This window comes from Aulonocara stuartgranti, assembly GCF_965226115.1.
Source record: "Aulonocara stuartgranti genome assembly, chromosome: 14".
NCBI lineage: Eukaryota > Metazoa > Chordata > Actinopteri > Cichliformes > Cichlidae > Aulonocara > Aulonocara stuartgranti.
This window is the reverse complement of record NC_138950.1, coordinates 29,357,410-29,385,261: the sequence shown is the minus strand read 5'-3', so window position 1 is coordinate 29,385,261 and position 27,852 is coordinate 29,357,410. Positions and strand designations below refer to the sequence as shown.

Here is a 27,852-nt window from a genome sequence, read left to right as displayed (position 1 = left end):
TATAGCTCCGCCCACCCAGTACATACCGTTTTTTTGAGACAACAAGGAAATGGAATTGTATAGGATGCAAAATACAGTAGAAGTTAAAAGAAATAAGGGAATGAATAGGCGGGGGGAGATTGTTATGTGTAGAATAAGAACAGGGAATTGTTTCCTGAATGGCACTCTTTTTAGGATGGAGAAACATTTAACGGGGCTGTGTAATGTAATTGGTGTGGTGTTATGGAAACAATTGAGCATGTATTTATTAACTGCAGAAGGTATGATAACCATAGGAGAATGATGAGGGTAGAATTGGGAATTAGGGGGGAACTCAGGTTTGAAAAGGTGGTTGACTGGCTAAGATGTCATGAAAGGAAAGGAGTGGTTCTTCGGTTTCTGAGAAGAACGGGATTGTTGAAGAGGATTTAAAGAGCTAAGTGCAGTCTAAGTAACAGCAGAGGGTGGCAGTAATGCAACTTCGATGGATGCAAGCTGCCGTTAAACTGGAAGAAGAGGAAGAACAAGGAACTGGGACGTATCCGACAGAAGTGACTTGTTTCTGCAACGGGGTGTGTAAACACTACTACAAGGAAAAAGAGCTGTAGTCAGCCTGCCCGGATACAACTACCTGTCCACACAGGTAAGCTTCTATTGCGCATGATTCTTCATTTGGGGTCTCGAGTGCCATATTTTCATATTTGACAGGTGGATTTTAACCATCCCGTTCTTCATGAGTTTGTCCGTCAGTTCATTCCTAATGTCACATCATTGGTTTCTGTTTCAGTTTTCATTATTGCCTTTTTAAAAAAAAATGCTTTCGGGTCAAAGTCAAAAATAAAAAAGTTTCAAAACTGTTTCAAAACAATTTCAAATAGTTTTGTGTTTTGGGAAAAAGAACTACTGCCTTAAGTTAACTTTTAGAACCTAAGGCAGTAGTTCTCTATTATTGCCCAGGTGCACAGTCACTCTGTCACAAGAAGAAAGATGCAAGTTTTCGTCTGCACAGTGAATCCTCTGACTGGAAGTTATCAACGCATGGAAAAAGTCCTCGGTTTTCCATCTTAACTGGTTTTCTGGTGGCGTTTTTCAACATTTCACTCCGTGTAAAAATAATCCATATTTTTCTAGTCACAGATTCCTCACATTAATGCGAATCTTTGTAGAAGCGAAGACGCAATCTTAGTAAGACGCGTGTCCAGTCATTGACGTTTAGACGATTTAACGGGTCAAGGGGAATTTGTTTTCTCTTAAGAAAACCGCTCCCATAAAGCATGCACTCTATATAACGCACTCTACTGCGTTGGTCAGGAGCAGGATATGTTCAGAGTTGCAGTTTTAAATTGATTGGAATGAATTGTTTCACACTGTTGGATTTGCAGATACAAACACAGAACGCATTTAAGGATTTCAGTTCAATAAATAAAAATCTATTTGGTCGATGTTATTGACTCAACTGATAATTAATTTCATATTTTTCGGTGATAATTTGATATGATCTGCTGACAAACCGAAGCATCTAAGCGAAAGTAACCCTTGATGTTTTAATATTTAAAGTTTCGGAGCTCTAATGCGCAGCTGCCATATTAGAAATAAACAGCAACACTGAGAGTGCACTCAGCGTTATAATAGTAGCTAAATTAAATTAAGATTTTTATTTCATCGCTCTGTGTGCGCATATTCTGTTATAGATTTATTTCTAATCACCCTTTTATCATTGTCACCTGATAAAGTGTTTGAATGGATTGCGCTGTATTCATAAGAAGCGCCATGTTACCAGTAGAGCCCCCCCTCCCCCGTCGTTCGTGTGCCACGGTGAAGTCAGCCGCCTCTTATCCGACGGTTAAATTGCTTGCGCCTTTTCAGTAAGCTTTACGGTAGCGCATCTTTGTGTCCTTTGTTGTTGCCCCCAACACACATAGGAAATTAAGCGAAATAAAGCTCTTGGAGTTCTTGTTTTTACCAGTTAAGTTTTTATTTACTTTTCTTTTTACTTTTGCTGGTAATGTGCTTCTTCGTTCATGATTCATTAAAATCCTAAATGTTACCTGCACCCACACTACATTTGTCCCCAGTTTCACCCCAGTCAACTGCAAAATTCCTGAGAGGTTAAAGGACAGTTATGCTCAAACTCAACTAATGCTGCAGCTATAGATTATAATTCTATCGAATATACCGTTGATTAATCGGATAAGAAATACTTTTGTCTTATTAATGAGCAATAACAAAAAAAAAATCAAAAGAAAAGCAATACAGGGCTTTTAAAATGAACTCCAATGTTTTTGTTTCATTTGTTAAAAAACTAAAAACAACAAAAACAATCCTTTAAATGTCATATTAAGTTTTTGTTTTAAGGAAACGTTTTCTTAAATGCAGAATTTTATATGTATATAAAATATATAAAGTAGAGCATTGTTCCAGGCTGCATAGATGAGAAATATTTCTTGTGTTTAATATTAATATCGCTATGTTTTTGTTTCACAGGAACGATTATGAACCGCTGTGGTCTGCTAACTCTCCAGAGGGAACCAGGTACTGACAGGAAATAAAGTTTTCTCTGCAGACTCTTTTCATTCATGTAACATTCAAATGTAAAGACTTTAATCAGTTGTAGTAACAAATAATAATATATAATTGTTTCACCCTGACTGAGGCTGTACTCAACTATCAACATGAGAATTGCATTGAGGTTCGTGGCCATTTTCATCTTCTACTGGCCAAAGCATACATAATAAAAACGTCTGGGTCTCCCACACTTACTGGTGGAGAGTTCAGGATGGCAGCAAGCTCACTCTGTACAAGTTGGTAAAGTTGACCATATGCATCCTGGGCAGTGGGCTGCTGCTACATATGGCTACGGGTCATGCAGAGTATATCCTTGTAGTAGAAAAGTAAAGAGGAAAATTAATTGATAAAAAATAAATAAATAAATGAATCAATATGAATAAAAATAAATACACATTGCGACACTATCGAACAGTCAGGTTTAAGTATCAGCTTGTTAATAGTTGACTTTTGTGTGGCTGAAATATAACACAAGACACAATCTGTGAATCAACCATTTGCAAAACATCTGTATGGTTTATGTAGTTATTCTAATTCTGTTTGTCTGTCAGTTCCTCTGAAGAGCATTGAGGTGGAGCTGGAGGTGAGGGACCATGTGGCTACAGTGGTCTCCACTCTGAACTATGAGAACAAGGAGGACAAACCATTAGAGGCTGTTTTTGTCTTCCCTCTGCCTGGAGATGCTGCTGTCTGTCATTTCAGTGCTCAGATTGGACAGACGCAGATTGTAGCTGAGGTGAAGGAGAAACAGAAGGTGAGCTGGACAGTAAATATAACCTGATTATAAGTGAGCTTCAAAATAAACACAGTGAATGTCACTGACATGCATCACCTGTGCTTCAGGCTCGTGAGGAGTATGATGATGCTCTGAGCTCCGGTCAGCAGGCCTTCCTATTGGAGGAGAGTGATGAGAGTCCAGATATATTCTCTCTGAGTGTGGGCAGTCTGCCTCCAGGAGAGAGCGCCTCCATCAGGTTGGAGTACGTCACTGAGCTGGCTGTGCAGGCTGATGATGGTCTGAGGTTCTGTCTGCCTGCTGTGCTCAACCCTCGATACCAACCTCAGGGTAGGACAACTTCAGAATACTTGGACCAGAAATGTTTAAACCATATTAGGTCTTTAACAAACATTGAAAACACTGACAGAATACAATGTATGGCAGAAAATTAAGTCAAGATCCAACTTCATTTTCTAGAAGAAAAAGTGATATAGATATTTTTCATATTATAAACTTTGTAAGAAACCAGAGGCAGATGTGTTGAGTAACCACAGACTGTAACTTTTCAGATTTTCTTGTCAGCTTGATATGTTGCAAGTGAAATTTGAATATATAAAATTGTTATGGGGATTTGTGTATGTTACAGTTTGCTATTAGAATTGATCAAGTATGTGGAACATTTGCAAAACACACAGAGTACAGCTGTTAAATTGTAAAGCTGCTCACACAGATGCATGGTTCTCTATCATTTGTACTCTGATAATCTAGTTATTCCCGAACAGCTGAAATAGAACTGTTTTTTAAAAATACCTAATTTTACTGAAATCCTTATTCGAAGCAGAAGTTTTTAGCAGCTGAAGTTTTTTCTTGTGAGCAGCCTTATTGTTTACAGCATTTCTAACCTGATACTGTGTGCAGGTAGTGAAGGTGCAGGTGTCCAGGTGACTTCTGTTCCAGCCTCTCTGGTGCCCTACAGTCTGTCTTTTTCTGCCCGAGTGTCCTCTCCTCGTCCAATCTCTAAAGTAGAGTCCAACTGTTCCCTGGACCGTCTGCAGTACCTCAACACTGATCAAACCCAGGCCACGGTAGGTAGAGTGCTGATGTGTCTGCTGCGTGTGGTTGTTACTTGTTACTGATGAATAAATATGAATGTGTTTGTGGTGTGCAGGTCAAGCTGGCTGCAGGACACAAGTTTGACAGAGATGTTGAACTGCTGATTTATTACAAAGACGCCCACCAGCCCACTGCTGTGGTGGAGGCAGGACAGGCCTCTGCTGAGCCGGGTGAGTGAAAATGGAAGAGGTTGTTAGATACATTTTTATTAGCAAATTATCTTTACTCATCAGCTCAGGAGTTCAATATGTTTGAATAAACACTTAAAGGCGATGTTGTTTTAAGTTTTTTCTGTCTCTGATTTCTCAGGTTCTCTGATGGGTGATCCAGTGGTGATGGTGAGTCTGTACCCTGAGTTCCCCCAGTCTGTGATGTCTTCAACGGCTTCATGTGGAGAGTTTGTGTTCTTAATGGATCGATCTGGAAGTATGAGTAATACTCGCATCCGCAGTGCCAAGGTATCCATCATTTGTTCTTACACTCATATTAGATAGATATTCTTTCACAATGTTCCTCTCACACAGTGGCCTCACCATCTTTTCCCTCTTCCCTTCAGGATACTCTGCTGCTCCTGTTGAAGAGTTTACCAATTGGCTGCTATTTCAACATTTACAGTTTTGGGTCCAGATATGAACACATCTTCCTGTGAGTATCAACAACAACAACAACAAAGGCCCTGCTGTCTTTGCTAAGCTATCTTAATGGATGTTTTGGTGCATGTGTTTATGTGATGGCAGTAAGAGTGTGGAGTACAGCCAGCAGACCATGGAGGAGGCTCTGAAGAAAGTTGAGCAGATGGAGGCTGATCTTGGAGGAACAGAGATCCTGGAGCCCATCAAACATATTTACAGCCAGCCCTGCATTCCCAATCAGCCCAGACAGGTAACACATAAAGTGGGACACTAGGAAAGCTGCACAACCTGTCTGTCAGGTTGTGCAGCAGATAATCTGCTCATAAGAACATTGGTGGTTCGATTCCTGGCTGCATGGCAATGTGTTCTTGATCCCAATGTGCATAATGTAGAGTGAGTATGTGCATAAGATAAGATAAGATAAGATAACCTTTATTAGTCCCACACGTGGGAAATTTGTTTTGTCACAGCAGGAAGTGGACAGTGCAAAAGTTATGACGCAAAAATTAGAATACAATAAGAATAAATACAGTACACAGCTGTACAGAATAGAATAAAATAATATACTATATACAGTAGAATAAAATAGAATAAAAATATACAATAAGATAAAAATAGAATACGAATGCTATATACAACTGAGTAAAAATACAACGATGCCAGAAAAGATTATTGCACTTAGTGTTATTGCACATGTGTGGATGTGTGTGTTTGTTCAGTTAAAGTCTTGTTACTGCTTTATAGAAACCCATGGAAAAAAGGGCCTGTATTCACCCATTTTATTTGAATAGGTGAATGAGACATGTTGCATAAAGAGATTTGAGTGTTCAAGCAGAGTAGAAAAGCACTAATAAAACACAGCCCAGTTACTATTTCTGAAAACTAACTCAGCTCTCAGAACAAGCTGTGTGTTTGTGGGTCTGGTGATATGTCCTTATGTGTAAACTCTCCTCTCTAGCTGTTTGTCTTTACTGATGGAGAGGTGGGGAACACCAAAGAAGTGATTGATCAGGTGAAGAAGAATTCAGGTTCTCACAGGTGAAACCACAAAACCACAGTTATATCTACACAGTTTTTAGGATGTCCAACATGTCCTCTGTGTGCTCAAAGACAATTGTTTTATTGCAGGTGTTTCTCTTTTGGGATTGGGGAAGGGGCCAGCTCTGCTCTCATCAATGGGATGGCCAAGGAAGGAGGAGGTCACGCTCAGTTCATCACAGGGACTGACAGGATGCAACCAAAAGTAAGACATTAAACACAGTTATGAAGGAGGATAATGACACCATATGAAGGACTTACTAAACATACTTAACCAACTCATAAAAGACACAATCTTATTCTGCTGTTTTGATTAATGGTAATAAATCCAATCAAAGGTTTTTGTTTGACACCATCAGCAGATTCCTTAATCCACCTCAACCTGTTTTCCCTGCCATGTATTCTAGTGACTGCTTAAAAAGTCTGCACGTCTTCAACTGGACCAAGTCTCTTGATCAGTTCTCTTCTCTGAGTTTAAACTAATTTTCTCGACAGATCTCCTTGACATTATTTCACACATGCAGTCTTTTTACTCGGAGGTGCAGTACCCTTCCCAGTCTACCCAAGACTGGCAGCCACGACCAGGCCGGCGGACATCCAAGATCCTGCACATCAGCCACGCTGCTTTGCTAGCTAAAACACCGGTGTCGGCACATAAGAACGTTGTCATAGCCTGTCAACGATGTTGATTAGCTGCGTATATACGAATGTGAATCGCATCATTGGCTGGAGCAGCCAGTCACCGGTCACTTACTGACTCACACTCCAACGCAGATTCTCTGTGTGCGGAGCCTGTGCCAGCAGTGCGCGATTGCACAGAGGGAACATTGCCTAAGGGTACATCTTTTGCCATCTTACAATGCTGTGATTGCAGCCATTCCCCAACTCTCTGTGAATGGTGCTCATGGCCATTGATCAGTGGTTGTTGATCAATGTTCATGAGTGTTTGCATTAATGATCAAGGAACTGACCTCCCACCCCATGTTCCTTCACTGGGCTGGTTTCAGTCATAATGCAAATGTTCTGTTTATAAGATTGGGGAAACCTGCAGTCAGCTGAGACTGAAGAAGTCACTTAGTTGAGTGACAAAACATTTCTCCCACTGAAAACGCTACATCCAGATGAACAGAATCAACTTTTGGGGATTTACTTACCTGGATGATTGATTATGCATCAAGATGCTGGTGGCTTCAGTTTAACTACCTTGGGGCTAATGATGGAGCCCCACCTTGTATGGGTGAATGCAACAGTGACTTTAGGGAAATATCTTTTGCAGCAAGCCATACCTTCTGCCCAAGTAGCTACCTGGGAGTGCGTGGTCTGTGGTGGTCTGCTTAACGGCGCTAGCGCTCATCTTTCCAGACTAATGTCTCTCTGGCCCGTGTCCAGACACGTTGATATCGCTGCTGCTGCGCTGAGGGAACTGCCAGTTATATCTCTGTTTCTGGGAACAAAGTGGCTGGTATCCTAAGGAGATTTCAAAAGAGAGAGAAACCAGTAACGGATGAAGTGTGAGAGTTGTGTGCATACTTCACTCAGAGGAGATATGATGACCAGGTTGAAGGGTTGTTGAACGTGAGACAGCAAAGTGTAGCCTCCAGCTCCTGTTTCATCTGCTCTGTTTGGCTGCTGGTCTGGCTATGATATCCAGAGCTGAGACTGACCCGGCCTCCTAATGCTGAACAAAATGACCTCCACACCTGTGAAGTAAACCAAGGGCCTTGATCAGACATGATCTCCACCGGAATACCATGGAGTCGGAAAACATGATCTGTTAACAATTTAGCTGTCTCAGCAACTGAAGACAGTTTTTTTTTTCAAGGCTATACGGTGGGCTAACTTAAAAAAAAAAAACTTAAATATGGTGATTATTACAGTTTTGCCTGAGGAAGCAGGGATATGATTGTAGGAAACAGCGACGTTAAAACATGCGTAAAATAGTGACCAGCGAGCCTGATGGGCTCTCAGTCTCTTGGCTGTCCTTAAATAGATTAAGTTCTTATGATTATCCAGATCACAAAAGGATGCTCTGCCCCCCTTGTAAGTGTCTCCATTCTTCTAGGCCCAATTTTACAGCCAACAACTCACGGTCATCTACATCATAATATCTGGGGAAAGACTGCGAGAAAAGAAGGCACAGGCTTGTAGTTTGCCTTGAGAACCTGAGTACTGTGAGAGGACTGCTCCAACACCAGAGTCTGATGCTTCCACTTCTACAATACACAACTTTGAGTGGTCGGGGTGGATGAGAATGGGAGCAGTTGTGAATAAGTGTTTTAATTTTGAAATGGCGATTCAAAGAAGGCAGTGTGTTTGTTCAGCCTCACTTCTAGTACCGGTGCCCACCTCTCAATTTTAAATACACGTAGACATTGAGGGTTCTTTGGGGGGGGGGGGGCATGCTGACACTTGCTTTTGTCTGGCAGGTGAACAGGGGCAGGTCATTGGCACCATGCCCCTCCCATGTTTTAAATTCACTTTTGAACAGCACGAATCAACACCACATATGAATGGGCAGAGTGACGCATGGGGTCGTCACAAACTGCTGATGCCAGGAGAACAGGAGAACTTCCCTGCTGCTGCAGGACTGGAAGCGGCCTCCTTGTCTCCACCCCAGAGTAAAGGAACCCTCTCCTGGGTCTGGTTATTGCCTCAGATAATAATACTGATGGCTTTGGTCTGGTGGGTAATGGTAGTGAAAAATTGGTTATTAAGGGCTGTAGCAGGGATGGGAGGATTTAACAGGATCAAAGGGAGATGTAACTCGTTAGCTAACCTAATATCAATTAGGTTCTGCTCAGCTCCTGAGGCTTTAAGTGACCTAGTGATCTAGTTGAGACTGAGGATGACCAGAAGGAGAAGCAGAGATTCAGTGGAAGTGAGGGATTCGCCCAACCGTATGCCCGAATTTACCAGTGGGCGGAGTCTTTTGGCCAAATTGGACAGGTCGCCATAAAGTGATTTGGAAAATTTCTCTGCAACGGAAGCATCTCTCCCTTTCTTCAGCTGGAGGTGGCGACACTGGGACTGGGATCGGAAACAAAGGGAGTCAGGACAAAGACAAGCTATGAAAGAGAGAAAGCATTCATTGGTTACCTTACCCTTGATCTTTTCCCCTGTATTTTGGTCCATAGTTTGCATGTTGGAATAAATGTCTGAATGTATGGTTGATTATGTGTCTGTTTATGTGCATGTATGTATGTTCAAACATGTTATATACATTAATAATATTATAAGTCAAGTTAAACATTGCAGCAGCAGCAGATACATATTGGAGATCAGACCTGCAGTGAGTGAAATGTCTGTTCCAGCTGTTTGTGTATATTTGGAAAGTTTTCATTATTTTTCAGGTGATGCAGTCGCTGCGATTTGCTCTGCAGCCAGCTGTGGTCGACATCTCAGTCACATGGGATTTACCAAAGGAAGTGTCTGTCACTGTCCTCTCTCCACCAATCACAACACTTTTCCAGGGTCAGAGGTCACTGATTTATGCCCAGCTCACTGGACAGGTAGGAGCAGCAGCCTCTCATGTTGTTGTTTAGGTATTTGATGACAGTAATTAACGTGACTTCTAACACTGTAATTCTGTGCCAGAGCTCAGAGGCAGCAGAGGGCTGTGTGACGCTGACGTACAGCCTGGCAGGTCATCCCTCTGAGAACCAGCTGCACTTCAGTCTCAGACCTGCAGAGGACACTGGGTAAAGCAGTTTAACACAAACAACACTTCTGTTTTGAATTGTGAGTTTCCACGTGTTGAATTTAAAACAGTATTTTCAGAAACGTAACTGTACTTACTGGAAAACAGTTAATAATACCCAAACCTAATGCTGTGTGTCTAGTTTTAAACATGTTTCACTTTTTCCTAATCATTATTTCTTGGATTAGGGGTATCATAACATCTAATAGTATATCATTACTGACCACAAACATATTAGACATGACAGAGTAATCTCAGTCTGCAGTTTGTGTGAAATCAAGGAGACATTGTTTGAATTCAAGTCCAAACACTATTGTGCAATAATCTGACACTTTTACTCTAAAATACACTAAGAACAGACAGATTGACACACACAGGAACATCACCAACAACAACTAATTTGTGTCCTCAGAGCCTGCTTTTGTAAAGAATGACAGACTTGTCTGCACATTGCACACTGTCATAGTGTTTGTTTAGAGAAGAAAACAAAGTCTGTCTGACTTTTAGAGGCAAATCCATCAGCAGCAGAAAGAAATCTGTGCAAGATACTGTCAGGACTCCTTCAGACTGATTACTGCGGTTACGTCAGTGGTTCCCAAACTTTCTTTTGCTAGGCCCCCTCTTTATTTTACAAGAAAATCTTGTCCATGATTTCAACAGGGGGAACAAATTGTGGCAGGATCAGCCTGTCAGTATTTGTATTCCACTGTAACTTTACTGTATAAAGTGTCAAAATGTCAGGGATAGTAAGTCATTATAAGAAGTTTTTGTGAACTAAAAATCCAGAATGTGGGATTCTGTTTGTCCGTGATTTGGAGAGCCCAGGGGTGCTCCCGACGCAGGGGAAACTAATTCTGCCAGGGAGACCTACCTTGGCACTTGTGCAGGTGAGGCCAAAGGCAAGATATGCTTCACCATATTTTCTAGTCTTTGGCTTGGAAGGAAGTTAGTTTGGAGACATAGTTGTGGGAGCCCTGTCAAAAACCTGTCCATTATGATAGCAGTGTCCAAGCATTCTTTTTTTCTTTAATTCATAACACTATTTAAATTCAGGCACTATCTCTATTTTTAACATTACTCGTCAATACTTTCCCGTTGGAGCTGTATCAGATGACCCTAAACCATCCCTTAGGTATGCTGCAACTGGGTTGTTGGTGGCTTACCATGATACACTGAGCATTTTATTTTCACTCTCCATGTGTTTATACACCAAACTGCACTTCTCTTGCTTTCTCTCTTTCATAGCTTGTCTTTGTCCTGACTGCCTCTGCTTCCTTCTGTGGGATTTCTGCCTTTCTTTGAGGTCTAGGGAGCGGACCCAGCTTTGGTGTTACTTTAAGGACAGCTCGGGAATTTCTTAAGCTAATGGGTAGTTTTTCTTGTACTACACAAACTACTACCTGCTTGTTAAAAAGTAACTTCAAAAAGTTAGTAAAGTCAAACCCAGCTCATGGGTCATTCTGTTTGAAATCAACACAGGACTTCTGCTCAACCATCCATGATTTTCATAAAAATGTTATGGTACAAACTTTGGGCACGTATAACGACTACTGTGAAATTTTAACTTCAAATATTAAATACTACACAAGATATTTTCTTCAAAAAATGCTCTTTTGAACTACGCTGTACTGCTAAAACAAAAATATCAGTAGGTTGTCCTGTCAAAATAGAATATATGTATATTTTTAATTTGTGAGACCCAAGTGACTCCATTTCAAATAATAACATTTTGTCAGGGTCCTGGGTCTCCTGACCCAGCGTTTTTAGTTCTTTGTGAGTTTTCTTAGTATTTTGTCGAGTTCTCATGTGATTTATTCTATGGTTTCTAGTTTTGATCCCTTGCCCCTCATGTTTCTCTGTGCCCCCTCTGTTCTGTGTAAAGTCCGTGTTTCTTGGTCTGTGTCTTGGCATGTTTTGATTTTCCTGTGTTTTTTGTCACTCTGTATTGTGAATTATGTTCTCATGGTTGGTATTTTGTTGCTCCCTTGAGTCAGTTTCTTGTGTTCCAGGATTTCACTCTGTGTATTATTTATCATCTCTAGTCTTTTGGTTCTTAGAGTCCTCTGCCTTATGGTTATGTCTCGGTTTCTTAGTTGTTCTGTCTCCACCATGTCAAGTTCGCGCCTCAGTGTTATACTTCCTGTTTTACTTTGAAGGTCTGTGTCTCATGTGAGTGTATCCTAAGCTGTATCCCAATTCAGGGTCTGCAGCCTTAAAGTACGCAGCCTCAACGGTCCTCAAGGGCCGCGTACTCAAAGACCGCTAAGGCCGGAAGTGCGAGGCTTGTGAAATGGGACGGTCTAGCCTCCGTCGCGCTGCCCAGGTTGCCTAGCAACTATGATAGCTGGAAACGTGTGGTTGACAGAAATGAAGGAGAACATATTTTCACTTCCTCAAACACTGCTGAGTTTGTCCTGGTGGATCATCAGGGGTGCAAAGCCTCACAGATGATGTGCAGCAGTGGGTCCCTCAGTCTGTCCTCACTCTGGACACTTGCAGTTGTCACACATGGGAATCAAATGTGTGATAAGCTGCAGGATTCAAACACAAGTGTAACTTATAAACACATTTTCATACTTTTATTACACAATCAGAGAGAAAGACAAAGAGAGAGAGTGCAGGGCAGACAGACAGGTGACAGTCTCAGATGTATACACTGCTACAAAACAGCACAAGAGAAGGAGGATTTAGTGTTTGTGTTATTACGAGTGCTAAACAAGAAGAGTTCCCAGATGGTACAGTGGACACATGTGTGACTCCTGTGATTAAAGCATCTTTCTTTCAGCTTAACGAGTGAACCGTCAGCTCGTTCAAACACACGTTAAAGTCCGTTTGGCTCGACACCACCGAACAGAGGCAGCAATATAACATAGCTAACATTAACAGTGCAGTGGATCCTGCTTGTGCCGTGATATTCAGGACTGCAAACCGAGCAGCATCACTGACTTTCAGCTTGTTGTGATTGTGGATATATGACTGACTTTAATTATCCATAAAATCATCACATTCTCTGTAAGATTAAGGTCGACTATTGTATTATTATATTTTAAAGGCTTTAAAAGCAAGTAAAAGCTGAACGTACAAACATCGCTAATGGCGACATGTGGCCAACAGTAATGTTTTAATGTTCCTCATTATTAAACATTCGCACATAAATAAGTGACATAATATTCCGTACTTACTTTTCACAGTTTACTCTTCGGCCGCTCCGCTTCTGCCGTCTGCGGCAAAATTATCCACACCGACTGCCACACTATGAATTGTGGGATATGTTGGGCCACGAAGTCTACACTGCCACAGCCTTAAAATTCAGGGAAATGAAGGACTCATTTCGAGCAGCCTTTGAATTGGGACAGCCTTCGGCGCGCCACTGTGACGTAATCGGCCTTAAAATGTGGCCTTTAAGGCTGCAGACCCTGAATACGGTCCTACTTTGTTTCCTTGTCTCGTCAGTTCTGATTTCCCCCAGCTCTGCTCTTCTTCTGTGTCTCATTCCCTCGTTATTCCCCAGTGTATTTAAGCCCTGTGTGTCTCTGTGTCAGTGTTACGTCGTCCCTCATTGCGGTGTGTTACTCTGTCCCTGTGTTTCCTTGAACTTAGATTTCCCAGTGTAGTTTTTTTTTTTTTTTTTTTAAATGCGTCTTCCTTGCCAGCCAATAAAGCTGTGATTTTGAGTTCATCCCTTGAGTCTGAGAGCCTGCATTTTGGGTCCAACTCCTTCCTGCCACACAGCACTTACTGACACATTTAAAAAAAAAAAAATTCCATTTGACCTTCTGGACACTCTAGTATTTGTTGTATTTTGAAGAGACAACGTACTGATTATTTTTGTGGCATGACTTGTCATGTTTGCTCAATGCCACATGAAATTTGAAAGGAAATACCATTTTCTTCAATTCAATTCAGTTTTGTTGATACAGCCCCAAATCACAACAACCGTTGCCCCAAGGCACTTTATATTGTAAGGTAGACTCTATAGTAATACATACAGAAAAAAACCTAACACTCATATGATCGCCTATGAGCAAGCACTTTGGCCACAGTGGGAAAGAAAAACTCCCTTTTAACAGGAAGAAACCTCCAGCAGAACCAGGCTCAGGGAGGGGCGGGGCCATCTGCAGCGACCGGTTGGGGTAAGAGGAGGAAGACAGGATAAAGACATGCTGTGGAAGAGAGACAGAGAATAATAACAAGTATGATTCTGTCCAGAGAGGTCTGTTAACACATAGTGAGTGAGAAAGGTGACTGAAGAAGAAATACTCAAGGAAAATAATAACAAAATCCAAATTTTTTTCAATTTTGTTATTAAGAATATCATGTTAAAAAGTATTAAGCATCCTTTATTTTGTCATATTGTGAAATTAAAAAATAAATATTCAGAAATTGGCACTAATCACCTTTTGAATAGTAAAGCTCTTTAGTGCTGTTTACCTATATCTGCCTTTGAAGGAGTGCTGGACTCCATTGCCCTTATATCAATAAAGTGCCTAACACACAGTACACAGTGTAACTATAATATAAAATATGCATATGCACAACACAACTGAATGACATAATTTCTTTGTACATTAGAAACATTACAGTCTATGTGAATAAGCCAGCTAATTTGGATCATTCCACCCTGGAACAACAAGAATCCAAAGAAACCATTAAAAGCTCAGAAATACCATCAAATTCATGCCCTTGATGAGTGTATGTAAACTTCTCATAACACCTGTGCAAAGTTTTGTGTTCTTGCAGAAATTCTTTCACAATGAGTAGACTTTAACCCTGTGACTCAGTGGTCCTGAACAATTGCATACAATATTGTTAACAATCTACCAATCAATGTTTGACTCACTTCCAGCTTATTGTAGCTTTCCTCCCTTTCAGCAACTTCTACGCTGCAGTCTGAGCTTTTCTACACTTGTTATGATCAAATGAAGTGACAGTGTTGACTTTTTAGCTGCAGTTACTTGTCAGAATCAAAGGCAGAGACTCCATTCCCACAAAAAAAAAGCAAAGTTAGACTGAGACTGAGGCTCAGATACACAGATAATTTGGGTTATTTTGGTCATTCTTTTAAATGGACATTTGTGAGGTTGGTCATTGATCAGGTTGAGTTGAGGACTCTGTGCCGGCCAGACCAGTTCTTCCTCATCAAACTTGCTTATGTATCTTGCTTTGTGCACTGGTTTGCAGTCAGGGATGACCCCTTCCTGCTAGAACAGGTGGGGGCCCAGTAACCCTAGCCCAGGCAGGGTTAACTGTTCCCTGATTTTTTTTCACTCAGAGGGGTCTTTTGATACATAGACAGACAATTTATTAGTCATTTAATATACCTGATTATATTCGATCAGTATTAAGCATAGCTATTTGCAATATATGTAAAAACCACCATCACTTCATGCGGAGACCCCTTCGGCGCCAGCTGCGGCCTTAAGGCTGGAGCTGAATAAAACTCCCTGATAACGACTGTGTTTAGACTGTTCCCCCCCATTCCATACAAGGCCACCTGGGTTGGCTGGAAGACTGTTTACTTAGCCTGGCGGGCCGAAGGACACTGTCTCAGCTGAACTCTGGACACACACATACACTGATATGCACACACTGATCCCCCCTCCCTTTCCAAACGCCTTCGATGCTTGTGCCCTACCGGGGAAGATGGCAGTCGACTGGACCAGCGCAGACACGCTGCAGGACCGGATGCGCTGTCTACACCGGCTCTCTCTTACCCTTTACCCGCCCCTGTTGCTTGTCTTGTGTTTCTATGGTGTATTGATAGTCATGTGCTTTTGTGCTGAGGTGTTTTTTCTGTTATCAAACTGTTCTCAGGAGCTCAGTCTGAGTGGAGTTTTTTTTCTCCTCCTCTTACCTCATGTTATGTATTTTCGTTGTTTTTTTCCTATCAGCCTACCTTTCTGACATGTCTCCCCAATGTGATGTTTGTGTAAAGTTGGTCAGAAGGTTCCTTTGTAAGTGCGCATGCGCCATTAGCGTGCTGCCTGCTGTAACCCTAATTTCCTTCGGGATTAATAAAGTATTCTGATTGTGATTCTGATTCTGATCACATATGACATATGATTCTGTGTGTTTTCCTTCTTGCCTGCAGACTAACAGTTCACAGGTTGGGTGCTCAGACTCTCATTCGCTCCCTGGAGATGGAGGAGAGAGAGCACAGAGGACAGCAAGATGGAGTGAAGGAGAAGGTGGTGCAGCTCAGTGTCGAATCAGGAGTGAGCAGTTCGTTCACTGCCTTCATTGCTGTCAACAAAGACAACAGCGAAGTGATTCAGGGACCTCTTGTGCGCAGAAATATTCCAACAGCCCGTGAGTTGTTGTTTTTTTTTTTTAAACTAAAATACTCAAACACAGTTTGAAGATGAAGAAAGCTGAACTTGAATGAAAAGAGTACAATGATAAATAGAAGAGCAGACTATCAGAGTCAGTTAACAGGATCCAGACGTTGTACAAATTTTTTTTTAAAAAGGTTGGTTAAAGCAAAATATGAGATTCAGTAGCAAAAATATGGTACAGTTATTCAAGATATTGACAGGAGAAAAAAACAGTATATTTTAAACAGTGTTTTTGTATTGTGTTATATTTGCATATCAGCCTATGAATGTTAAAAAGTAAGACATTAAATCTCTGGACCTTTAAAAAAAAATCATTTTACATCTGTGCATTTCAAAATATATATATATATATATATATATATATATATATAAAAATTTCTGTTTTTAACTTTTTTTGAAATGGTAAGTATACAATACTGTATGCAAATAGCTTTGATAACCTTTGTAATGGGCTGTGTCCCAAAGTGAAGACTTACCTGATAACCTCAGTCTGTTTAAGGTTGATTTATACATTTTAAAGATCGACAGTGTTTTGTTTTTCTTTTTCTCTAATAATATTCAGGCTGATATTTTTTTTTTCTTTTATTTTTTTGCGTAGTGTTTGAATTGGCTCCAATTGGTTGTGGTGAGTAAAAGCTGAGCAAAAACATGCATCTACACAAATATGCATTTCTGACGAATAAAAATAAAAAGACCAACACACATTTTTATTTGAATTCATTTGAATACTGTATGCAAATAGCTGCAGTATTTGCTGTGACAGCCTTTGTAATGCGCTGTGTCCCAAAGTGAAGTCTTCACCTGATAACCTCAACCTGTTTAAGGTTGATTTATACATTTTAAAGATCAACGGTGTGGTAATGCCAGGTTTTATTTCTCTCTTATATGTTCACCCTCAACCTGACTTTTTTTTTTTCATAGTCATGATGGCTGCTTCATCCACGATTAGTAAGTAGAAGCTGAGTGACAACACACATCTACACACATGTGCATTTCTAAAATAAAAACAAAGAAACCAACATATTTGTATTTGAAATGTTAAATGTCAAACATTCACTGCACAGTTGCTGCAGTATTTATTTTCCCAGTTGTTGTAATTGGCTGTATTTATACTACCATTTATGATAAGTTGCAGGTCATGATAATGACCTCAGAAGCCATAAACGTACTGATCTAAACAGCAAATGAAATGTCTAATTTTCCCAACATTTCCATATTAGCGTCATAATCAAGCTGCAATTCCTTCCTGTGAAACTAACTTTTTTGAATTATTAAATAATTAGAAATGTAATATATTAAATATGTGATCATGTAGTTCCTTCCATTAAGAGCCATTTTCTTCTCTACTGCACAAAAGAGTAAAAATAATGAAAAAGACCCTTTAAATGAGCCAATCTGTCTGAACTTGAATGATTAAATATAGGTGGTGTTTATCAACATGTAGATTTAAATACAGTTTAAATATTGTAGTAATATTCTAACCTGCTGTAAGACTCTCAGAAGCCAGAAACGTAGTATGATGTGGAGACATTACATGTTAAGATGAAATATTAATCTGTTTTTGTCAGACAGATGAATGTGAATAAAAAGAGTACGATGATAAATTTAAGAGCAGAATATCTGAGTCAGGTTCAGATGATCCAAAAGCAATAAATGACATTGACTTTAAAATATTTGTTACAAGAAATCAAGATTCTGATTAGAAAGGTGACAGTGATGTACATTTACATACTTTTATACTATTGTTTTGTATTTGTATATCAACAAATCAGTAAGTTAGTACATTTCTTAAGAATTTGCTAAGGAACACTAACTCTATTTTACGTTATAGTGTGTGACTCCGCAGTGATGTTTGAGGAAATTGAAGCAGGTAAGTAAAACCTAAATGACACATCTGTACATCTATGTAAATGTGTAGCTGTTTGTAGAAGGGACCGGGCCCATACAACTACTGGACATAACCTGCATCAGTACCACATGGAAGCTTCTGTTCAGGCATCATAGCGGCAAAGATGAATAAGCACATGGCTCAATACATAAGCGGGGCACAAAAAGGAATTGGCATCAATACCAGAGGCACAAAACACCAGCTACTGATAGAGACTGCAAGACTTGGCTGACCAAGCCCCACACTCGGATCCTGGAATGCCTAGAACTGTACAAGATCAACAGGACCCTAAGAGCTGTGGAGAGGCTGCTAGGGAAGCTGAAACCACCAAGTACCTGCAGAGGGTCAGACAGGTCCTGAGGAGTCAGCTGAACAGTAAGAACAGATCCAGGCTATCATCACTTACGCCCTGCCCATGATCAGGTACCCGGCTGGGATAATAAGAGATAGAAGCCACTGACATCAAGATAAGGAAACTCCTGACCATGCATGGAGGGTTCACCCTAAGATCAGCACCCTGAGGCTGTATGCTAAGTGGAAGAAAGGAGGACGGGGACTGGTGAGTGTCAGTGCCACAGTCCAGAATGAGACAACAAATATCCACCAATACAACCGACCACGCGCTCAGTGAATACCTCAGGCAGCAGAAAACCAAGAAAGAGGAGGAAGAGGCTGTTGTAGAAGGACAGTCCCCTGAACGGTGTGTACCACCGGCAGATAGAGGAAGAGGCCGACATCCAGATGTCCTGATCTGAAAGACAGCACAGAGGCACTAATCATGGCAGCACAGGAACATGCTCAGAGCATATATACCTGTGTGTATGTATGAGTGAGACAGTTTTTGAAAGTCAAAGTGATCTGATTTGTTCACTGAACTTAAACTCAGTATTTATTCAGGTTAGGATGTACGCATTTGGAAAAAAATAGTTTTAGGTGTGGTTCAGTGTGTGGACTGAACATGCACATGTGAGTCCTCATGTGTCATTGTGCACACTTGTGGAGCTCAGTTTATGCTTGTGGATCGACCCTTTGTTGAACACATTTTTCTCCATACATATGCATCAGTTAGAGCAGCAAACAAGCAATAAAAAGAGTAAATACAGCAAAACCAGTTTTCATCAATGTGATATTTTGTACAGTTTCTGTAAATACACAGACTGTTAAACACAGAGGAAATGATGTGAGCTATTACATGTAGGAGCTGGTAATGTGGTCCATAGCAACATGTATGTCAGGGGAATGTTTGTGTCTCTGACAGCCAAAAGAATATTATCATGGAGTGTGTATGCTAAGGGCAGAGGGGCACAATAGTGCACATTTCTTACATTGTATTAAATCGGGAAGTGAAAAGGTTATGATTTTTTTTTTCTTGGAATATGACTGTTTTTGTGAAATTCATGCATTCAGATACTATTGCTGAGGCATTCTGTGTAATTACCTGAAAAATGTTGCATTGTGTTTACCAATTAAAAAGGATTCTTCATGAACGGGAGGAAACAAAAGGTAATGGAAGGTAAGTTTAAAAAAAAATGAGAGCATGTATTTTAGTTTTAACATGTGTGTTTTTTCAAAAGGTCAACTGAAAGAAATTATTTTTTTCTTAATGGGTGTGACACCATCAGTTATAATTTGCTGGGTTAGAATAAAGTAAGAAAAAAGAAATAAGCATGCATTGTCTTAGTAGATATGAAGGAAATTTAATGCTTAGTGGAAGTAACTGTATAACAATGTTTAGTTCATCTTGATGCATTCTCAATCATCCAGGGAAGTAAATCTTTAAAAAGTTGATTCTGTTCATCTGGACGTAGCGTTTTGTGGGAGAAACGTTTCGTCACTCATCCAAGTGACTCAGCCGAGACTGAAGAAGTCACTTGGATGAGTGACGAAACGTTTCTCCCACAAAACGCTACGTCCAGATGAACAGAATCAACTTTTTGGAGAATGTTTAGTTCAGTTCCTTTGATATTGAGACCCAGTTTTCTCCTGTTGAATAATCTTTTAGTCTTATATTCCAATAAATCATATTAAATTAATCTGATTATGTGTATTTATGTATGTATTTATTGGCCATACATTTTCCCAGTAAAACATGTGAAACACATACTTTACAGCGTATCAAGCTTTCATTTCATCAGCTTGATTGCCTTCAGATAGTATTCATTAAAACCACTTTAACTGATGCTGGGGTGTTGCCAGTTTTATTTTTCTTTAATAAGTTAGACTCCAAACCTATATTTGCTCCAATGGTCATGAGTATTAAATCAGAAATGAAAAGGTTATGATTTTTTTCTTGGAATATGACTGTTTTTGAGAAATCCATGCATTCAGATACTATTGCTGAGGAATTCTCTGTAATGAACTCAAAAACGTTTTTTTGTGTGTGTGTTTACCAATTCAGATGGATTCCCAATGATGGAAGAAGAAAACCAGTCAAGAAAATGTAAGTAAAAAACAAAATGAGAGCATGTATTTAGCTTTAATTAACAGGAGTGTTTTTTCAAAAGGTTAACTGATGGAAATTCTTATTTTCTTATTGTCTGTAACACCATCAGTTATAATTTGCTGGGTTAGAATAAAATAAGAAAAAATAAGCATGCATTGTCTTGGTAGATATGAAGGAAGTTTAAGGCTTAGTGGAAGAGACTGTATAACAATGTTTAGTTCAGTTGCTTTGATATTGAGACCCAGTTTTCTCCTGTTGAATAATCTTTAAGTCTTATATTCCAATAAATCAGATTAAAATAATTTAATATATAAAACCATATATTTTCTCTGTAAAACATGTGAAACACATACTTTACATCATATTAAGCTTTCATTTCATCAGCTTGATTGCCTTCAGATGGTATTCTTTAAAACCACAGTAACTGATGGTATGGTGCTGCCAGTTTTAGTTTTCTTTAATAAGTTCGAACTGTTGTAAACATTTGATTTTGTTGTGGAGCTCTTATGTAATGATTACAGTTTTAAGATGTAATTTTCAAGTGAAAAACATAATATTTATCTGTTGCATAGTTTACAGTGCGGTGTTTTATGCACTGAGTTATCATGTAGAGTTCTGTTTGTCATCTAGCACCATAATCGGGTTTTGTTTTTATTGCATCTTAGATTTTCCAGCTGCTGTGCCTGAGCAGCCACCCAGAGACCCTTTGCTGCAGTTAGTCTCCCTGCAGGAGGCGTCTGGCTGCTGGCTGCTTGATCCAGCTCTGGCTGCTGCACTGGGACAGACCAACGAGGAGGTGGAAAAGTCAAAGCCTGAAAAGGTGCACTGCTGTCAATTTAAATATTAACACAAAATGATGATGTGAGATAAAACAGATTTGATTCTATGATTTCAACAAAAACACATGATATAATTAAAAACACACCATAAAACAAAGAAGATGAAGTCAAACTAAATGTAGGCCTGCCTCACAGCCTGAGAATAAACATCTGCATATCAGAAGCTAAGGCTACGTCCACACTAATGCGTTTTCGTTTGAAAACACATTGTTTTCTCTCCGTTTTGGTCTCCCGTCCACACTGAGACAGCGTTTTCCTCAAGGAAAAATGCAGCATTTTGAAAACGCTCTCGAAAACGTATACACTTCAAAACGGAGCTGCCCCGTCGCAGTGTGGACACTCAAAAACGCAGACTTTCTAAAGCGATGACGCATTTTAGTCATGTGATGCAGTCATGTGACCAATTAAACAAAGATAGCGGAGGGCATTATACAGCAGTTGTTTTGATTGCTCTCAATTTTGACAGCCCTAAAACAGATTATTATCAGTTTGTACATGCTCCAGATAGCTTTTCTTCAAATTCTTTAATTCTCACGCACTTTTGCGCATACGCAGTACTGGAACGTAAGCGTTTTGGGCCGTTTCAATGTGGACGCGCAACTCAGACGAAAACGCAGTCTGCAAATCTATCCGGGCTAGTGTGGACGTAGCCTAAAACACTGGTGGTAATCATACTCCTAACCACCCACTGAGATGCACCAGCGTCTGATATTATCCAGAAACTGCAGAGCAGCAGAAATTTTTGACTGGCAGGCTGGCAGTCCATCAGGATCGGCAACAGCACTTCAGCCAGCATTATTACAAATACTGGCGTCCTCAGTCCCATCCTATACACCCTGTACACCCTGTACTGTGTCACATCCAACAAGGATAACATCATTTTGAAGTTCGCGGACAATTCTGCAGTGGTCGGTCGCATCACTGGAAGAGATGAGGCGACTTACAGGAGGGAGGTGGTCAGTCTGGTGTCATGGTGTGAGGACAACAACCTCACCCTCAACACTGGCAAGACAAAGGAGATGATAGTGGACACGAGGAAGAAGAGGAGGCCTCACCCACCGCTGTCTATCCGGGGCCTTGAGGTGGAGAGGGTGAGCAGCTTTAGGTACCTGGGCGTCTACATCTCTGAGGGCCTCACCTGGACACTGAACACCACACAGCTGGTCAAGAAGGCTCAGCAGCGGCTTTATTTCCTGAGAAGGCTGAGGAAATTTGGTATGTCGGCCAAGATCCTCAGCAGGTTCTACAGCTGCATTGTGGAGAGCACACTGACCAGCTGCATCACTGCATGGTATGGCAGCACTACTGCCATGAACTGAAAATGCTTGCAGAGAGGTTCAGAAGTGTGAAATCCAGAACATCCAGACTCAACAACTTCCCCACTGCCATCAGACTCTTGAACAGCTGACCCATTCTGAACAGTAATAATAAATTTTTTTTGCACGTCTGGTCATCTTACATATTAAGCCAACATATTAAGCTATAGCTCTTTTACACACATCTGTTTCAAATTTTCATATTTTGTCTCCTTTTCTGTCTTCATTTTTTTATTTGTACTATTTGTATTATATGTTCTATTTCTATTGTATATATTAATCGACATTTGTGGGTGGAAGGAATTTCATTGCACAGAAAAATGCCTTTTCTCTTGTGACACATGACAATAAGCACTGTGAATCCTTGTATTATTTTCTTCATCAGTTGTTGTAAAAATATTTCAGCACATTATTTTAGAGCATTTATGACATCACAGTTTGGGATTTCATCAGGAAGAGCATCCAGTGTAATAATCTGCCAAATCAAATATGCAGAGCTGCCCACCTTGGTGACCCCGTGTGACAAAGAAGTACACAAACATATGTAATATTACTGGTTGTAGAAAGTAAAATGTGTGTTCTGTCTGGTTTATTTGATTGATTTTGATTTGGGGAATTAGACCAGCGGTGAAGTGTGGGCCACCATTCTGGCTCTGATCTGGCTTCATGGTTTCAAGATGGATGCAAAGGACGAGTGGGAGCTTCTGGCTATGAAGGCTGCCTCGTGGCTCTGTGCTCACAATGGTACTAGCAATGATTGTAACAGATAAAATAACAGCTTTAAAAAACTGTTTCATTCTACAGCTTTTCTCCCACAATCATTATTTTAATATTTGTGTTGTGTTTTTAGCACCGTGTGTGTCAGAGTGTGTGGATGCTGGAAATGTCCTGCTGGGTTGCAGCGTGAAGAAAGAAGCTCTGGGACTCTGAGAGTTTTCTTAAAGTAGCTTCATCTTCAGAGTGAACAGAAGCAGGTCTGCTTACTCCACACTGCCTTTGATACAGAGCTGTTTTATATCATCAACCCCTTTTACATGTTTATTTGTCATGAATTATGTACCTAATATTGGTTTTACCATTGTGGAAAAAAAAGTATGTCAAAATTGTCTGAATACTCCTAACACAGTAGAAGATTGGACCACTGCTGTGGCAGCTCATTCACAAAGTGTTTTAATTCCTTTTCTCTGCCACTAGATGGCGATTATGTTCATACCTTTACTGATTTCACACAGAAACACCAAAACCAATCTAAGAAGAGTCTTTTCCCTTCCTGTTATAGTTCTGAAAATGGCTTCAGTTCAGGACATTTCCAAATGGTCCTCAGTGAATTGGAGTGAATAGAGCAAAACTTTTAAAATAACTATTTACAGTGTTTACACCATCTTCTAAACAAAAAAGTCTATCCTAGCTTTTATTTTTAAAAAAGTAATATTTTAATGGCCAAATTGAAATGAAACCATACAGAACGTCATTCTGTTTTTCTTGCAGGAGTTACAATTTTATCCATAATACACTTTCATTCTGCTGATTGACACTGATTGGTCCTTGAACGTCTTAAGGCAGCACATAGTCTTCATTCATGTTTGCTTACTCATGTAGTTCGAGTTGAATCTGAATTTCCCAAAACTGCCTGTTTTGTAATGACTTTCCAAATAATACTTAGCATAAAAAATTAGAAAATTTATGTTTGGTCTCTCATTTCTTTGTTTGTGATTCCACTAATTACACAAGGATTTCATAATTTTTGAAGCCACACTGAAAATACTCAGCAATCTGTGCATTCATGACTGGACGTAATACCGGTAGCTTAGCTGTAACATTTGTAAGGCTTCAGCTTCAGGTTACAAGGAAATGACATCATTCACGTAGATTACTGATTAGCAGTGCTAACTCGAAATTTCTAGTTACTTTTCTCAAAATTTTGAGTTAATAAGTCAAAGTTTCGATAAAATAAGTCAAAATTTTGAGTTATGGATCCTTTTTTAATTTTTTTTTAGTGGCAGAAACTGTCTTCCATACAGAGCACATCTCCTTATCTAAGGTTTTCTGTGTTTCTTATTCTCTTTAAAAGTTCTGCTGAGGGCCTCCTATACTCGAAGTCTAAGAGCCAACTCTGTTCTTTGGCTCGACTTTCTTCCATAATCTTTTCACTTTTGTGAGAAATAAAACACAATTTAAGAACAGATTGTCATAAAAAGAAATGACATCAATAACTACACCAAGGACATTCAAAACAAATTTTAAACTTGGCTTAAAGACCATAAGTCTGATCTGAAAATGTCGACCAACTTCAACATTTAGATTGTGACACTAACTTGTCTCTCTTCCACAGTGTGTTTCTTTTGTCCTGCTCCCCTCTCCCTTAACCAATTGTGGCAAATGGCTGCCCCTTCCTGAGCCTTGATCTCCCAGAGGTTTCTTCCTGTTAAAGGGAGTTTTTATTTCCCACTGTTGCCAGGTACTTGCTCAAAGAGGATCATTCAATTGTTGGGTTTTTTTCTGTATTACTTAGTGTATTTACCTTACAATATAAAGCACCTTGAGGTGACTGTTGTGTTGATTTGGCGCTATATAATTAAAACTGAATTACATCTCTGAAGAAATGTTACATGCATGTTTTGTTGCCTTTTTAAAGTGATGGGGGAGTAATTGTAATGGGCTAATAAAAAGGGACAGACGTGCTCTGTGTAAAGATCAACCCTTTGACCACCATTCACTGCATCATTAATTGCTTTAACTTATAGTCCATAATGCTGTAAAAACAAAAGAAGGAAAAGCTGAGTCATTTTCACATTTTTATTGAGGTTTGAATTCAGAAAGTCTGTTGCTGATCTCAGTAAATGTAACAGGATGTCTCCGTCCCTGCCTGAAAATTTACAGATGTGGGTAAAACAGGGTGATGTGTTATTGTCAGGTTTGAGTGAATAACAGGACCCAAATGCAGGACTTCCTGAGAAGCCACAGGCAGTTTATTTACTTCACTTACTATTTATATCAGTTTGGCCAGCAGTCACGTATAGGTTCAAACAAAATGGCACGAGGCTGCAAAAATATTTATCATCTAGTAATCTTTATTAATGAAAGCATGAGTGTACCCACCAAAACACACCAAAGAACCCAACCCCTGTAACAGCAACTGGCTTCTTTTTATTCTCTATCAGTCAGGTGAGCATCTGGAATAGCCCAAGTCTGGGGGAAGCAAAAAAATGAGAAACAAAACATCCACATATGCAAACATCAAACCACAATATAACACATGGAAGACATTTATATTTTGTACAAAGTCCTATGAATTATTCAATATGTGTATGCTAGAAAATGCACAGATACATAAATAACAATCTTCTTGTGAGACGTGTGTGTGAGAGAGACGCAGAGAGTGTCGAGTGTATGTGTGTATGTCACCCCCAAATTTCACACCTAAAAATAACTATATTAATAGTATTAATTAATATAATTATATTAATATTAATTTTAGTATCATTTTCTCGAATGATTTTCAAATGTTATATTTTCCTAACTTTTCTATTGACAACAGTACAGGATAGAATAAAAACAGGTTTTATATCCAGTTATGAGGCATTGCTGCTTCAGCAGTCTGGTTTGTCATTAAAAAGACTTTGGTTGCTGTGGCAGAAAGGTAATTTCATGACACAAATCAGTGATGCAAATTTATAAAAACACTTTAACTGAAATATAGTAAAAGTTCAAACTGGAGCCTAACACGTGGAGACAGACAGACCATTTGCCCTCACATTCACATATGGACACTTTAGAATGACCAATTAGCCTAACCCCAAGCCAGAGTACCCAGAGAAAACCTACGCAAACACATGGGGAGCATGCAAAATCCACAGCCAGCAGGTGGTGGAATCGAATTGAACTGCCCTGCTTGCTGTAAGGCAACAGTGCTAATCACCGCACCACCATGCTGCCAGCTCACTGGAGATTACTCCTCGTTCTTTTGGAAACAGGGACAAAACGAAAAAAAGACAACAGATAGTTAAACTTTCTGATTTAGCCCAATTATTTAGGCTAAAGCCAATAAGATAGTTACAGACTATGTTTATATGAAACATGCGTATACTTACTGCATGTGATGTATTTTAACCATACGTATTGACTTATACATATTACAGAATTTAATGTTGCGGGTCCCAAGGATGAAGACAACCGTGATAAATATGTTACCTGAAAAAGCAGGTGAAGAGCAGAGTAATGAAGACACAATGCGTCTCAGTTTTTCTCCAGTACGTGTCTGAGGAAGCAGCGGAAGGTGGGCTCCCTTACTGCTCCCCGAAACCCTGGAGCAACCACCAACATTCTGCCCCCACTTCTTTCCAACGTAATATGGATTTCTATTCTTTTAAAGAAACTGAAAATGAATACATATATTAATGAAACATGTCCCATAACACGTGTTTTACACAGAATATCCCACTCTGGGATCCCACAGTAACACCAGCATAGAAGAAATGGCTTTGATTTTGCCACCCTATTTGATTTCCATGCCACCCTCTTTCAGTTTCAGTAGACAGGATGTGTGAAACAGGAGTGTATGAACACACACACACAGTGTTAAAGGTGCTGTGTTGGGTGGGTGTATCGGGGAGTTTGAGTGTACAGAATGAGTATGACTGTATGAAAACTAGAGTGCTGTTAAAATGTTTTGACTATGGTGCACTTTTTTTACTGCAATAGGAGGAGGTCTTTTTTCTTTAAAAAGACCCCCTTTCACAAGTGTAACAACTGTGATTCGGCCGGGGACATTATTTTTGGGCCCTTTCCACCTGAAGCAAAAACAGCTTCTCACAGTCTTTCTCACCCTCTCTTGCTCTCTCTCTCTTTCTCACTGTATTGGTAAAATAATGCATACCAATAATCAATACTGTCAGTAGATTCTTTCCAGCTTTTGATCAGCACCATGGACAGCAACCACAGTCAGAGGTCAGGGGAATGGACACATTTACTCACACCATCGTCTTCCACTAGGATGCCACGAGCCCTAAACAGATTTAATCTTGGTAACATAACAGAAAGACAATTGTAATGTTGATAAGCATGAAAGAGAAGAGAGAAGCCCATTAGACGCAGGTCCTCACAGATAGAATGAAAGGGAGTGATAATATAAAACAAGAGAATTCCTCACTCACAGACACACACACACTAGGAGTGAAGATTTCAACATAGAAGTGGTAACAAAGTTTCGCTCCTTTACAAAAAAAAACCACTCACTCTTTTGTTCAGCAAAACATTGACAATCTTCCTCTTCTGAGCATCTGTTCTTTC

General features: G+C 39.9%; 1 protein-coding gene across 5 annotated transcripts; it reads left to right on the top strand.

Annotated features, from left to right (window-relative positions):
- Positions 1-99: 99 nt before the first annotated feature.
- On the top strand, positions 100-25,261 carry LOC309688204 (von Willebrand factor A domain-containing protein 5A-like). Of its 5 annotated transcripts, XM_082503756.1 has the most exons (23): positions 101-622; positions 2,464-2,511; positions 3,096-3,298; positions 3,388-3,610; positions 4,181-4,347; positions 4,431-4,545; positions 4,685-4,833; positions 4,932-5,020; positions 5,113-5,257; positions 5,966-6,045; positions 6,136-6,250; positions 9,396-9,554; positions 9,640-9,743; positions 15,834-16,051; positions 16,676-16,702; positions 16,999-17,025; positions 17,909-17,947; positions 19,440-19,478; positions 20,364-20,405; positions 21,074-21,228; positions 23,184-23,307; positions 23,414-23,537; positions 24,896-25,261. In XM_082503756.1, exons 2-22 carry the CDS (start codon positions 2,472-2,474, stop codon positions 23,491-23,493), a joined length of 2,340 nt encoding a protein of 779 aa, XP_082359882.1. In that variant the 5' UTR covers positions 101-622; positions 2,464-2,471; the 3' UTR covers positions 23,494-23,537; positions 24,896-25,261. The 5 variants fall into 5 exon arrangements, with proteins under 5 accessions (XP_082359883.1, XP_082359882.1, XP_082359881.1 ...); XM_082503757.1 differs by lacking the exon at positions 24,896-25,261 and having other exon boundaries at positions 100-622; positions 23,429-24,247; XM_082503755.1 differs by lacking the exon at positions 24,896-25,261 and having other exon boundaries at positions 23,414-24,247.
- Positions 25,262-27,852: the final 2,591 nt, after the last annotated feature.

Bases quoted from the DNA above. Each gene is read 5' to 3' on its own strand.
- LOC309688204 (XM_082503756.1), top strand. From the start codon at position 2,472: ATGAACCGCTGTGGTCTGCTAACTCTCCAGAGGGAACCAG. The intron at 4,348-4,430 runs GTAGGTAGAGTG...TGTGGTGTGCAG, and splicing joins CTGATCAAACCCAGGCCACG to GTCAAGCTGGCTGCAGGACA. The intron at 19,479-20,363 runs GTAAGTTTAAAA...TTACCAATTCAG, and splicing joins GAAACAAAAGGTAATGGAAG to ATGGATTCCCAATGATGGAA.